The sequence below is a fragment of the Apiospora hydei genome (genome assembly GCF_038363865.1).
Source record: "Apiospora hydei strain CBS 114990 chromosome Unknown utg000006l_segment0_segment0, whole genome shotgun sequence".
NCBI classification, from domain to species: Eukaryota; Fungi; Ascomycota; class Sordariomycetes; order Amphisphaeriales; family Apiosporaceae; genus Apiospora; species Apiospora hydei.
In genome coordinates, this window is record NW_027117365.1 from 3009083 (window position 1) to 3021956 (window position 12874).

The 12874-nt window shown below is 50.3% G+C and overlaps 6 protein-coding genes across 6 annotated transcripts; 3 read left to right on the plus strand and 3 right to left on the minus strand.

Annotated features, from left to right (window-relative positions):
* Window positions 1-889: 889 nt before the first annotated feature.
* On the minus strand, window positions 890-2305 carry PG997_008147 (cytochrome P450; the record flags this gene model as incomplete). Its single annotated transcript, XM_066812462.1, has 2 exons — window positions 890-1835; window positions 1893-2305. The coding sequence occupies 2 exons, from the start codon at window positions 2303-2305 to the stop codon at window positions 890-892; spliced, it is 1359 nt and encodes a 452-aa protein (XP_066667804.1).
* A 1199-nt stretch (window positions 2306-3504) lies between these two features.
* Window positions 3505-4005, plus strand: PG997_008148 (uncharacterized protein; the record flags this gene model as incomplete). Its single annotated transcript, XM_066812463.1, has 1 exon — window positions 3505-4005. The coding sequence occupies one exon, from the start codon at window positions 3505-3507 to the stop codon at window positions 4003-4005; it is 501 nt and encodes a 166-aa protein (XP_066667805.1).
* Window positions 4006-5586: 1581 nt separating this feature from the next.
* Window positions 5587-7519, plus strand: PG997_008149 (uncharacterized protein; the record flags this gene model as incomplete). Its single annotated transcript, XM_066812464.1, has 2 exons — window positions 5587-5989; window positions 6834-7519. The coding sequence occupies 2 exons, from the start codon at window positions 5587-5589 to the stop codon at window positions 7517-7519; spliced, it is 1089 nt and encodes a 362-aa protein (XP_066667806.1).
* Window positions 7520-7782: 263 nt separating this feature from the next.
* PG997_008150 (Amino acid transporter- transmembrane) lies at window positions 7783-9418 on the minus strand (the record flags this gene model as incomplete). Its single annotated transcript, XM_066812465.1, has 4 exons — window positions 7783-7879; window positions 7931-8406; window positions 8489-9045; window positions 9169-9418. 4 exons carry the CDS (start codon window positions 9416-9418, stop codon window positions 7783-7785), a joined length of 1380 nt encoding a protein of 459 aa, XP_066667807.1.
* Window positions 9419-10429: 1011 nt separating this feature from the next.
* Window positions 10430-10780, minus strand: PG997_008151 (uncharacterized protein; the record flags this gene model as incomplete). The annotated part of the gene is made up of 1 exon (XM_066812466.1): window positions 10430-10780. One exon carries the CDS (start codon window positions 10778-10780, stop codon window positions 10430-10432), a length of 351 nt encoding a protein of 116 aa, XP_066667808.1.
* Window positions 10781-11643: 863 nt separating this feature from the next.
* PG997_008152 (uncharacterized protein) lies at window positions 11644-12394 on the plus strand (the record flags this gene model as incomplete). Its single annotated transcript, XM_066812467.1, has 4 exons — window positions 11644-11762; window positions 11821-11983; window positions 12055-12164; window positions 12235-12394. The coding sequence occupies 4 exons, from the start codon at window positions 11644-11646 to the stop codon at window positions 12392-12394; spliced, it is 552 nt and encodes a 183-aa protein (XP_066667809.1).
* Window positions 12395-12874: the final 480 nt, after the last annotated feature.

A 12874-nucleotide genomic window follows, 5' to 3' on the forward strand; every position in this document is an offset into this window, starting at 1 on the left:
AGCGATTGCGGCGATAAATAGAGATTCCATTGCAGTTGTCAAGTCCGCTGCTGTACCAGATACTACCGAAATATGTGATTTGAGAATGACAAAGACAACTTCAAATGATAAATGTTGGTGCTGCTTCGAACAAAACAACAGTTGGGGAATGAAAAAGAGGGGAGGGGGTTCTTGCCAGTACTGACCGTTTGATGTTGGGCACCATATTACATACCCATGTCGTTGTGATGATCACGGCTGTGGAGGCAACGGGTGTATGTACTCCCAAAATGTTAGGTCAGATTATTACAATCACTGATCACCCCCACCAAAGGATGCCTGTGTGTCACATTCAGTTACCTGTGCAAGGCCTGCAACTCGGCATGCAGGCCGTGACCCGAAAGTTATGACGCTGTGACATCGGGATCACACCCCTCTCTCCGATGCAGCCTGATTCTGGATACTTACGATGATTCGATGCCCCCCTGAAAGGGCCACAGAAATCTCACTATCCTTGCCATGTTGCCAGCGGGTAACTGCGATACAATGGTACCCAACCTCTTTGCCCAATTCGGATCTGCGAATATTGGTGTGTCATCCCGCTGTGAGGACGTGACTAATGGCATGGAAAAGCGATTCGAGGCAATATTCAAGACACATCTCTTTGAGAATTTGGGGGCATCTTATGGGTCAGTATATTGGCTGAAATTTCTACGTACAAACTTGGTCCTAAACAATTAAATAGCCATCCTGACTAACTCAAAAGAGTAAGTCATGTCAAGATATTGAACCGATATACTAGTTATGGATGTTATGCTAGAGCCGCAGATTGCTCAACTCATAAATTAATGCTCCGAGGGGGTGGACTCGATTAGATAAAGTGTGTTATGGTGAGGGAGTGTGTAACCAACTAGCTTTGACGAGCAGTCTCACCGTCCGCCATGGCATCCTCCGAAACGAAATCGATTGCCTTGTCTGCTCCTGAAAACGTAAAAGTCCACTTCTTGTTCGGACCTCGAGGACGAAGCTCGACCTGAATGTCCTTGTCTGGAATGGGGGAATCCAGTTGGGGGTGTGTTCTCAAACGTAGGCTCGGTCCACTTTCCCCATCAGGGACGACGTCGAATTGGAGGATGATCAGCGCTGCAAGAGCCATGATCTCGTTGCTGGCAAGATGCCTTCCGGGGCAAAGGACGTGACCACCACCGAATGCGCGGAATGCGACTCGGTTGAACTTGTTTTGTCCCATTGCTGTGGGTGTGCGGGAGAAACGCAGGTGGTCGAACCTTCCAGCATCTTCACCCCACGCTGTAGTATCAGTATGATGAACCGTGGCTGGTATCATCAGCATGCTCCCCTTCTTCAGCAAGATGCCGTTATTGAGAGCCACGTCTTCGAGTATCACGCGTGGACCCGGATTCACGGCACGGTAACGCAGCGTTTCCTGAAACGTACTCAGGAGAACTGGACAGCGTTCACGTAGGCTGGCGATGTCAAGGTGGCAGCCACTTTCGTCTTCATGCACCGCTGCCAAGAGCTCTTCGCGAACCTCGCTCAACACACGAGCATCGGAAACAAGGTGGAAGATTACCCACCACGCACAAGGTGCAGTATTGCCCAGTACGGCAAATGTGTTTCCGATCTCACCGCGAGCAATGTCTTCGGTTCCTAAGCCAAACAGCTTGCTGTGATGCTCAAAACGCTTGCGGACAAGTCCAGAGGCGGTTTCGAAGCCACGGTTCCGCACATATTCCATCATGGCGGCGGCGACAAGCTCGCGTGCCTGAATAAACTTAGGGAACAATGTGGTGGCGAACGGAAACATGGAAAAGAACAAGAATCCATTCTCAAAGGTCCTAACTCGGTTTATTAGTAGTGTTCCCAAGGCCGATGATGGGGCAACTGGAACACACCGCCAGGCGTCAGCAATCGCTGAGTCTCGATAGGGATTCTGTCGTCCCCAGATAGCCTCTGTCCCGGAGATCTCCATGAGTTTGCGCAACATGCCGTACAGGCCAACCTTGACAGGGCACCCCTGGGCTCTCATGGGATCTAGCTGGGCAGACAAGGTTTCGACGAATCTTCTGCTGGTCATGTCTAGATCCTTTCCGGGTGCTATCGCGGGTGCAGTGAAGATTGGCCAGCTGACGCTGAAGCTATGCTCGCTCATCAGGTCTCGGTGCATGATTTCCTGGGCTTCTTTGCTCATGCCAACCACGTGGTCCGCATCGGCAGCGATGGCGGCAAAGCTGACAGCGCGCCATTGCTTTTCGAGCTCGGGAATGAGGCTAGGGGAGTTGACTACATAAATTCGTTGGAAGGGCATGCGCAACGTGTAAATGGGCAGTCGGTATTGGTTTCTAAATCACACGTGTCCATGTTAGCCATGGGAACCCCTGATGTTCTGTTTGGGGCGAGAAATATAAGAGGGAAAGGAAAATTGAAAAGGATAAAGCAAAAGAGAATTCGGAATTCAAAGGAACCGTAGGCGGAAGTGGAGGCGTGACTTATCCCTCAACATGCCAACGAGGGGGCCGATGAATGGCAAACATGTCTCAATGGCTGGCGGCTCCCGCGCATACTGCGTGCAATATAGGAGTAAGCGGAGGGATCCATAGAGGAGAGCAACTATTGCTCCGGCAACGATAGCCACATTAGACGCCATATTCAATCTGGCGATTTCAGCCTTTAGCTTTGAGTTGAAATATGAATTTGAGAGGGGATATTCTGTGATGCAATCGGCATTGATTACATTAAAATCTTGGAAGAGTCGATGCGTGAGAAATGGAAAAAGAGCCATTGGCAACAATAACGACAACAACAGAGAACCAACATGCTATGCACCAACCGCATCGGACCGAAACCCTTGCCCTGGCACTCATGCAGCCTCCCTTCGAACGACAGGGGGCTGCTGAAATCCGTTAGAGACACACCCCTCCCGAGGGTTACACCAGGCATGCAGGCATGTCACACAATGCCAAGAGCCCACGATGCAACACTTAACTTGGAGTTATTTGCTCCAAACCCACACTGGATATCTCATTCACCATAACAAGTACCTTGCGCTCAGAAACTTATCGACAGACAACGCCGATGACAAGCCTCTGGGGGACCATCCTCATCAGGCGTCGATACGTCTCTATTGATATATAACCAACATCCTAATATCGAAGATTTTGTCTCTGGATGAATGAGTCCCCTCTCTTGCTCTACATGATTCTGCCGAGTCTTTTGCACTTTTTCTGCACTCAGATATTGAACTCCCATTCATACTCCCACTACCCAGCTGTGCACCATGAATACCAGTAATAATACGACCACCCAGGTTATCTTGCCGACCTCCAATGACGTGATTCAACCAACTGCCTTCTATGTAAGCATCGTGAACTACCACGCGATTTGGACCGGTTCTGACGCTGTGTAAGGTATTGACTTGGCTCGTCTTTGCCCTGTGCGACATCGCATTGGCTGTTCGACTCTATCCGCTACGCATGCTTTCGCCGACTATGGTACGACGATTAACTCATGTTGGTTGCATTGGTCCTCTATACCGCTGAGGCGATCTTGATACAGCTCTTCGTGGAGAATGCCTACGACCTCGAAAAGGCCGAGAATGGTGACCTTTCTGTCATTGGTCCCGACTTCTTGTCCAATTCAGGCAAGGCCTTTGTTGCCCTCGGGACCAGCATTAATATTACCATGGTCGGCGTTTTGGTTATAAAGCTGAGCTTCTTGCTCTTCTTCCGCCGCCTTGGCACCAACATCCGCTTCTTCAACCCGGTGTGGTGGGGCATCATGCTCTTCACGGTAGCCGCATCTGCCGCCCAGATAGGCATGCAGGATTTCCAGTGCTTCTTCGCAAACGTCAACGATATCTTGAGCGACAGGTGCACCAGTGAGCCGGTACTGCACCGTATCTTCATCAATGCTGTCTTCTCTGCAATTGTTGATGCTCTGTCAGATTTTCTTAGTGAGTTTGCTTTCCTGCACCATATCTGGTATGAGGTAGAAAGGGGCTCTGACTGACATAACAAACATACAAAGTTGTCGGTTTTCCAATCGCAGTCTGCTGGAGAAGTCGAATCAATCGGAGTAAGAAGATACTCCTGACGGTGGTTTTCGGTCTGGTATCTGTTACCATTGCTATCACCATTGTGCGTGGGAGTGTCTTTCATTCCTCTTATACTGGCAATGGAAAAATACAGAGTGCGACGTTTACTGGTTTTGGTTTTACTGCGAGTTCAACGTTGGTACGTTATTTATTTCATACGTTACTGTATCTCCTCTTTTCAACGAAAGTCCAATAATAACTAATATTCGCTACGTGCATGGACAGCCTTTCTCGTAGCCTGCATTGTGTCATTCCGCGCTCTATTTGTCCAGAGAGAATCGTCCATCAAGGCCCGCCAAGAGAAGGAACAGCAGCACGAAGCGGCCTACCAGAGCGCTAAACGCAGAGGCTGCTTGACACGCTCAGATCGGAAGAAATATCGGGGGTCGACCAAAGGAAGTCACGAGGGCTTCCAGACGTTCCTTCGGGCCTGATGACAGTGAACTTCGAAGATGACAGCAACTGGGGCAGGACTCTACCTAGATCCAATGCGGGAAGCAACATCAAGGTTTTGGATGAGTGTGATGATTCATTGATGGGAACCATGTTTCAGGGGTTCCACCACAACATGCGAATACAGCAACACTCGTTGACGAGCCTTTGAAAGGAAGACAGGGATGGTCACAAATTATACTTCTCTTTCGAGTCTTGTTTATGCTTGGATGCTATTTCCATCATTTTGCGTTTAGGGTCATCGGATGGTTTCGTTTTCCCAGAGGAGTGACTGTGCTGGATAGGGTTGTGTTGTTGACTCACCGCCCGATATTGGAGAGGTGTCTGGGAACTGCGCAATGTTTCTTGTCTCAAATGTAGCTAGATCAAACCGATAATATGATTGAATATACGGAGAACATTTGCTTAGTGAGATTGGCACCTGTTGGCTTTGCCTTCGTACCACGTGTGATAGCCGCCTTCAAGAGGAACCGACATGAACCGACATGAACCCATATGATCTCACCTCCGACCAACAAAAGAATTCTCCTCACTGGTGTGGTAGTATCATGCTACATACTTTATGTGACAGCCAGACTGTTGACAACTTGTACATTATTTGGTGTGGCGGCTAACGCTCCCTGCTGGGACCTGGAACTTGTGATGGACTGTGGTGCAATGGTTGTTATGCGAACCGTTCTAACCTTGATACAACCCACATCCATCTATAAATAGTAAGACACGACCAGGTTAGAACCAACTATCACACTGAGTGTGATGATGCCTTGGCCCCCAATCCACCTTGCCTGAGGAACGGGCCGCACGTATTTGCAACTGCATTTCTGCTGTAGGGGCCTAAATGCTGCCAACAATGCTTATTAGTCCCATGCATGCGCTTATGTCAATTTATTCGACACTGCTAGTGCATTGCATAATTTTCCTGCCTCAACCCTTTGTCCTTATGTATAACGGGGCCAAGCTGATCCCTTTGCCCGTTTGAAACTTTGAGAACCCCTATATTCATTTAATTCCTGTATCACGACTTGGGAATTAGACTTGACAACATGTTTGCGACCGTACCGTGGCTTTGGCCAATTCTTGCATCATGGCTTGGATGGACAGTATATACCACGTACTGTCTATATCGCAACTATCTTCAGGCTTGCAAGATAGGAGTGCCCATCCGCGTGATCCTCATTGTCCACCTGAACAAGGCGTGGCTTCTTGTAGATAGGCAGGTCGTGGCCCTTGTGCGCAGACTGCCCTGGGTGCTGGGAAGGAACAGCTTTACCCGATTTAACTACAGAGGCTGGCACGAAGACGACGGCACACGAGCCCATGATGAAATGGGTGACGCTTTCGTACTGGTGACACCTTCTCGAAGTTGGCTCTATATCGCAAATCCAGACGCTTTGATGGACATGTACCATCGAGAAAAAGACTTCCCGCGCTGGGTTGAAATAACCAGTACGTGGAAATAGCACGTCTGCCCCTTAACGAAGCACGGGACTTACCACTTCAAGTATAGAAATGTTGGATGTATTTGGCGGGCCGAATATAGCTGCCATTTGCATCTTTCCCTGCACCAACAACCTCTTGGCAACAAAAAAGGTCACATTCTGCCACCGTTTGAGGAAGAAAGCCGATGAGCAATGTTGTCCCAAACTCTGCATTGCTTCTCGTTTGTCTAGAGACATGAATAGGGTGCTCGGGTTGAAGCCAGCCGGAATATGGGCAGGACTCCGCAGATACCAAACACGTCATTGTCTTGCAATACTCGTGACAAGTATAGCAAAAGAAGGCCTAAGAAACACTCATATAAGACTCTTTACAGTTCCATTAGAGATGTCTAGCAACTTATTTACATTTCATCTACATTATATATCTTTACGGAGAGATGGCTTTACGTTCCGTACTAGACAGCCCCCTGGTATTGTCGTGCATTGTCTGAAATATCGATATGATGCAACAATGGTTCCTTTTTCGTCGGGTGACAAAAGGCAATTGTTCGACCGAAAGACAAGTGCCATCGTTTGTTCAGGGGTTCGCCATTATTGTCTGCCACTGACGAGTGGTATATAGCGTTCCCACGGGATCTCGTAGAATGGGATTGTTACTTTCAAACGATTCATTTGTGCAGTTGAACCGCTGCAATCCTTTTTGATACACTTACCCCGAATTGATACTAGAGATATCTGCGATACAGCCACCATGTCTGGAACACGCCGACAGTCGAACAAACAAGCAGCTGTTGGGATGCTCGCTTACGAGAAGAACCTCTATGAGGACCTCTGAAGCTTCTATGCCCAAGGAACCAATGATGCAGCAGTGGATTGGGAAAGACGCCGGAGCTGGATGCTTGAGCGGGCCGATTTGAACTGCGGTACGGTCAGTTTCGTCCTCCGGACCTACTACAAGCGCTTCTTGCTCCCCGAAGACGAGCCCGAGGCACACGGGAGCCGCGAGGCGGGAGTGGCGATACAGCAAGCCCGGCTCAAATACGGCTACAAGCTGACTCACAGCGAATGGAGGGAATTAGTTATCACCAAGGGCTTGACGGTCGATGAGACTGTCGCGCATCTCATGCGAGGGCGTAAGATTCACGATGATGGGAAGACGAAGAGCGCGAGTGCGCCAGCTACCCCTACCCGAGCAATCCCGATGAAGAAACGGTCGTTGCTACCGGTACCTAAGAAGCCGACGACGAAGCTGGGTGGAACGTTGAGGCCCATCGCCGAAGAGGAGGATGCGATGGCAGTCATCATTTTCCAGGCCGGCCGGTACGACCTGCCCGAAACTTATCAGCACCTTGTCACTGACCTGAACGTGGGAGCAGATGCGAATAAGATCTCCGTTACGGCGCTTGCCATAGAGCGGTCCGCTACGATGCCCATGCCGCTGTCTATTGCTGATGAGTGGCAGAAGGAAGCGACCGTGGTCCTCCGAGTGCTCGTCAAGATGATTGATCGTAAGATGGAGTTCCTTCAGAAGATCTAACTGGAGACGGGGGGCCTTGGATTCGCTCTCTCGCTTCAGAACAAGCCTTGAGAGGTGTGTTACGTCTGTTGGCAGATACTGTATTTGGAGCTCACGGTAAGTTATGATAATATGGCGTTCATAGATCCTCGTATAAGTCATCAGTAATTGGAACTTTTAGAAATAAGCCAAGCAAAATGCCGATTAAGTAGATTACTAGCTGTGGTGAATTTAGAGAGTTCAGTATCCGGGGATGAGTTTCGCCATCTTGTTGTCGGCCCCCTTTACCCAGCTACCGTCCCAGAGTTGTCAGCACAACTAAAGGCGGAACCAATCTCGCCATTATTGTAGGCTTCTTTGATCGACATAATCGAAGCATATCTAGCGAGATTGTTAGTCATGTCTTTATTGGGGTTGGCGCATTGTACTCACGTTCCACAGACTGTAATAAAGACGCCCAAAAGGATCAAACAGATATGCAGCGCCCACTTTGTTCTCTGGAGCAGTGTGCCCCTTCGGTATGCCGCGAAGTCGTGGAGATATAGAAATCCTGGTAAGATTATTGCCATGGGGGCGAAGCAGACCGAGCCGGCGAGGGCTAGGATGTAGTTGAAGATGGCGATAGACTGGGACAAAACGAAGGCAACGGCGCCAATCGCGAGTGTACTGCCCGCCCACGTTACCCAGTGTGTGATGGTGTTTGACTGCAAGTGCCGCGAGTTTCGAAGAAGACGCACAAATACATATTTGGCGGCGACATGCTGGTTGATGGCACCGCTCGCAATGAGGCCGACCAGCGCAACACCGTATGATATCTTTTTGATGAGATCGCCGGCGCTCCCTAAAGCGGGGTTGGACACCCACTTGCCGCACCAAGCGTACACTACGACAGCAAAGGAAAGGTAGCACTAGTAGATGATCAGTTTCTATTAGGGTACGGCCTTGAATATGTGGCCCCTGAGGACCCAATTGAAATGGGCTTTCACTTACCGATAAAACGATGCCCATGCAAGCATACACAGCCTTTTTGAAATCCCTAGGTTGCCTCATCTCACTAATAACCGGCAAGAACGAACTAGACCCCGCGCTAGAAATGAAGATGGTCGCCGTCGCCATCATGCCGGCCACGAAATCCGGGTAGTTGACCGCCACGAACCCGAGCTCAAAATCGCCAGTCGGCGGCGCGGCCGCGGGCCGATCGCGCGTTGTGACGCCGACGGTGACGATGAAGACGGCGACGAAGAGGGAGACGAAGCCGGCGAAGGTGACCCAGCCCATGTTCTTGAGCGTGCGGACGAGGGAGCAGGCCGTGATGATGGCGGCGGAGACGAGGCCCCACCAGACGGTGCAGAAGGCGTGGTCCGAGAGCGCGTTGAAGGCGACGGACAGGCCGATGATGCCGGAGCCGGTCACGAGCACGTAGGCGACGAGGAAGATGAGGCCGACGAGCTCGCGGAGCCAGGGGCCGCCCAGGGTGTGGGCCATGTCGACGATGGAGTGGCACTCGGGGTGGCGGTTGCGGAAGTTGCCCTGGACGATGGCGCTGTCTAGTAAATATCGTCACGTTATTAGCAAGACACCCAGCATCACGCATATCAAGTCAAAAGCAGTTTTACTTACACGTGTTGACCGCCTGCCACGCCACTAGCGACAGAGTGCCCCGACCGCACCCAAGGCGTAGAGCGCGGTCGGGATGGACAGGATACCGGTCGAGAAGATGATCTTGAGGAAGATGACGGTAGCCCAAGGCCATCCGACCGTGCGGAAGTCGACCCCATCGGCGTTCTTCTTGAAGACCTCGTGGCTCTCGAGATCTGCCTCCGAGCCGGGCGGCAGCTTCAGTGTCTGGTGGTCGGGTCCTTCGCCAATAGCTCTTGCATCCGTCACGTCACTTTCTACCTCGTACTTTTTGGAATCCATGGCAAACTAAATTGAAATATCAGGCCTGCATGGGATGCCGAGACCAAGTCGTAGAGAGGTGAGGAAGTGAAGGGCTCATATGTGAGATGTGTGAGGATCGAATGCTCTTTATCTATCTAATGATATCCCTTTCAATAAGATCATAACTGCAGCATGTAGTCATTCAGTAAAGATACGGTATAGTACGAATGGGGGCAACAAGCTTGCCATACGCATTAAATAACTATGCATGTACATGGAAGAGTGAGCGGGAAGAAGCACCGGGCTTATCAGAGGCAGCGCAGCCGTATCGCGTGTTGTCTGACGTAGTGAAAGGACCGGAGTGACAGAGCCGATCATCGGTCGGAGGGCCCCCGAAACCCCAGATTACCGGACCCCTGCATCTACGCCTAGCAACTGCCGACGCCTATGATATCGGTCGGAAAGGCGGGGCTATGTCGTCCCCGTCGGGATGTCGTAACCTACGCATCTTAATGCTACAGGGGCATGATTGGGATTAACGGGCGCAGAGGAGATAAGGCATTTGGATGTGTTTGATGCTACGCGAATGGACGGGTACTTATGAAGCCATGTTCGGTAAGATGATTCTGACTCGATAGTACTTTGATCTAGTTGTATTACCCTAGTAACAGCACGACAGACACCGCAGCGAATTTTGCGATAACCCTCTAACCACCTGAATTACGCTTCCGTCATGTGGTTGTACACGCCTCATCTGTAGGTGTCTCAATCGTGTTCACGGTCAAGTTGTAAACCAGCAGATTTCCTGTATGGGGTGTCCAGTTAGGCACCCCATTAACACCCTTGGCCACAGTAAAGGCTGCGTCGCCGCTGTGGAATTGGTCAGCCACGACACTGTGAAACAACTAAATATCAACCAGATTGGAAGCGGGAGACTATTGACTTACTGGGCCTGAGAACAGTTCCCCGGAGTGTAGATGGTCTGGATGATTATCTTGGCATTAATCGTCTTCGTCTTGGAATCCTCGCTGACCACGTTGGCGCCCTGGATCAGGTGCCACCATGCCTTGTTGCCGTCAGGAGGCAGAAGCTTTTGCTTGACCGCAAGGATAGAGGAAGCTCCTTGAAGGTCTTGCCAGCGGCAACGAGCGAGCCGTCAGCCGGCCAGAAGTTCGTGAAGGCAGTGGTAGCTGCCTTGTCCTCGGAGACGCGGTAATATCTATCAGCTAAGGTCAGCTTTCTTCCACTACTCGCTTGATAGGGGTGGTGGATGTAGCCGTACTCTTCAACAAATGGAGAAAAGGCCACATCAACGTCTGATTCGGGCTTATAGGGTCTCATGTCCACCGGGGAGGCGGACGCGAGACCAAGAATGGCCAAAAGGGAGGACGAGAACTTCATATCTAGAGGTTGGTGAAGGCTTTGGCGAAACGATAAAGAGTGACTTGGTATAACGATATTATAAATGAGTGATGAGGTCTTAACGAGAGTTGGATGCCTTCGAACGTAGGATAAGTGCACGTGGGTGGTTGCAAGTGATCAAAGACCAATTGTCAAAGAATTAGCAAGTATTATGTTTTTAAGTGTACGTCTACTCACAATCCACAACACCGGGAGGCCCTCGCGTAGCTTTCCTTGATCGTCAAATTCAGCCACGGGGTCTCCCAGATCTTCCATGCTAAGCGTGAATGGAAATTCTTGGCGAACCTTCAGGCCCCTATCCCATAATATGCAATTTGTCTGAATTTCGGTTTTGAGCCGAGTGGAGTTCAAGGATAGTCCCCTGGACCCAGTAAGATCCCTGTATAGACACCTGGTTTATAAAACCTCTATTAAAATACACACAAGGACTTCAGGAAACATTAGAGGCTTAGTGGAAACGGCCATCCCGTCCAGCTCTTGATCGATGCTGGCCGGGGATCACCCCTGGAAGCTAGTGTGTGCGGCTTCTCCCGCATTTACTGCCAAGTCTCTATGTTGGGTTCTTGGCAGCACTTCAATCTATTCATGAGGCAGTGTATAGTTCTATTTAGAGCGTCGACCAATCGGTACATGGCCTGCAAACCTTTTCGTATACTGCGGACGGTTCTAGCCCCCATCCTCAATAATGCGGGAACCCCCTTTCTGTTTTCACGGGGAGCTTATATCGATGTATGAAATTTCATATAAGATAGGCCCAGATATCTCATCCCTCATCAGTGTACTGACTATCCGCATCACTTTCATTCTCATTAAATTCATCTATACATTCGTTCATAGTCACCATGCAGTTCCGACACTTCTTCTTGTTATGTCTGGCCACCGGAATGGCCGTGGCCGTTAACATGGTCAACTACGACCCCCAGCCCGACGTGGCAGCCGAGTTTCGAGACTTCTTAGAAGCGTATGCACCGTGGCCTAACTTCTCCTCTCCAATGGCGTGAGGCTGACAGATTGCATAGGCTCGTTGGTCAGGCTGATAATGCCAGTGCAACTGATTCCTTCACGGACTATTTCACATCCACTGGCCGACAGACAACACTTACCAAGGATTGTGTTGGCCCAGCCGCGATTCTCAAATGTAAACAGGGGTTCTTGCCGCCAGATGGTCGTATGACGCTAACTGTACGCCCCCTTTTCTTTCTCGTCCGTCGCACCTTGGTCCACGACGCTGACCTGACGCGAACTAATTAAAGCACTTCCCCAACACCACCTTCGTTGCAGAGGACACAGCGGATTCGACCGTATATGAGGTCCGGGGCCGTATCGAGAACAACTTCAAAGCAGGAAACTGCTCACAGATCTAGTACGTGGACTGCCAACCGGCATCATAAGTACTGAGAGAGGTTCCCTGATTGCTAACGTTACGGGCTCAGCTACCAAACGCAGTACACCATTTTGAAGACGTCTCAGGCGGGTGGGATGCTACCCAACTTGACGCCGCAACCGCAACATCAAGTGTCATGGTATCACGACTACGTGATCACTCCCGTTGGAGTGCCCTCTGAAACCCCATGCGATAGCCTGGCGCAGTAAGAGTGACTACTTGATACGATATGGGCGCATACAGACTCTACCCATTTGTGTCACAGAAGGAGGAGGTACGCACCGAAAAGCAACCGCCAGAAATAAAAGGCCTGGAATTATCCGTGCTAGCTACAGAAATAAATAGAAATGGCCGTGTTGATGGTCATATCACCAACTTCGGCGCAGAAGTAGTACCGGGCTTAAAGCGAGGTGAACACGCTTTGGTGGCTGTCTCGGCGTGCAGCTTCATTATGGGCAATTAGTGCCTGCATGTACTTGTAGACCGTGGCTAATCAAATTTGAGTTACTCAAGAATTCTTTCGTAACGTAAGGGTGAAGTATCTTCTGTTTTGCATGGGTAAAGTGGAGGGTTTACACCAACTTTCTGGCACCCGCGAGTGAACTACGACAAGGGCCCAAGCACAATCTTACTGCACTCTTCAGTTGGCTCAGGATACCGATCTCGGTTACGCTGTTCACAGAGAACAT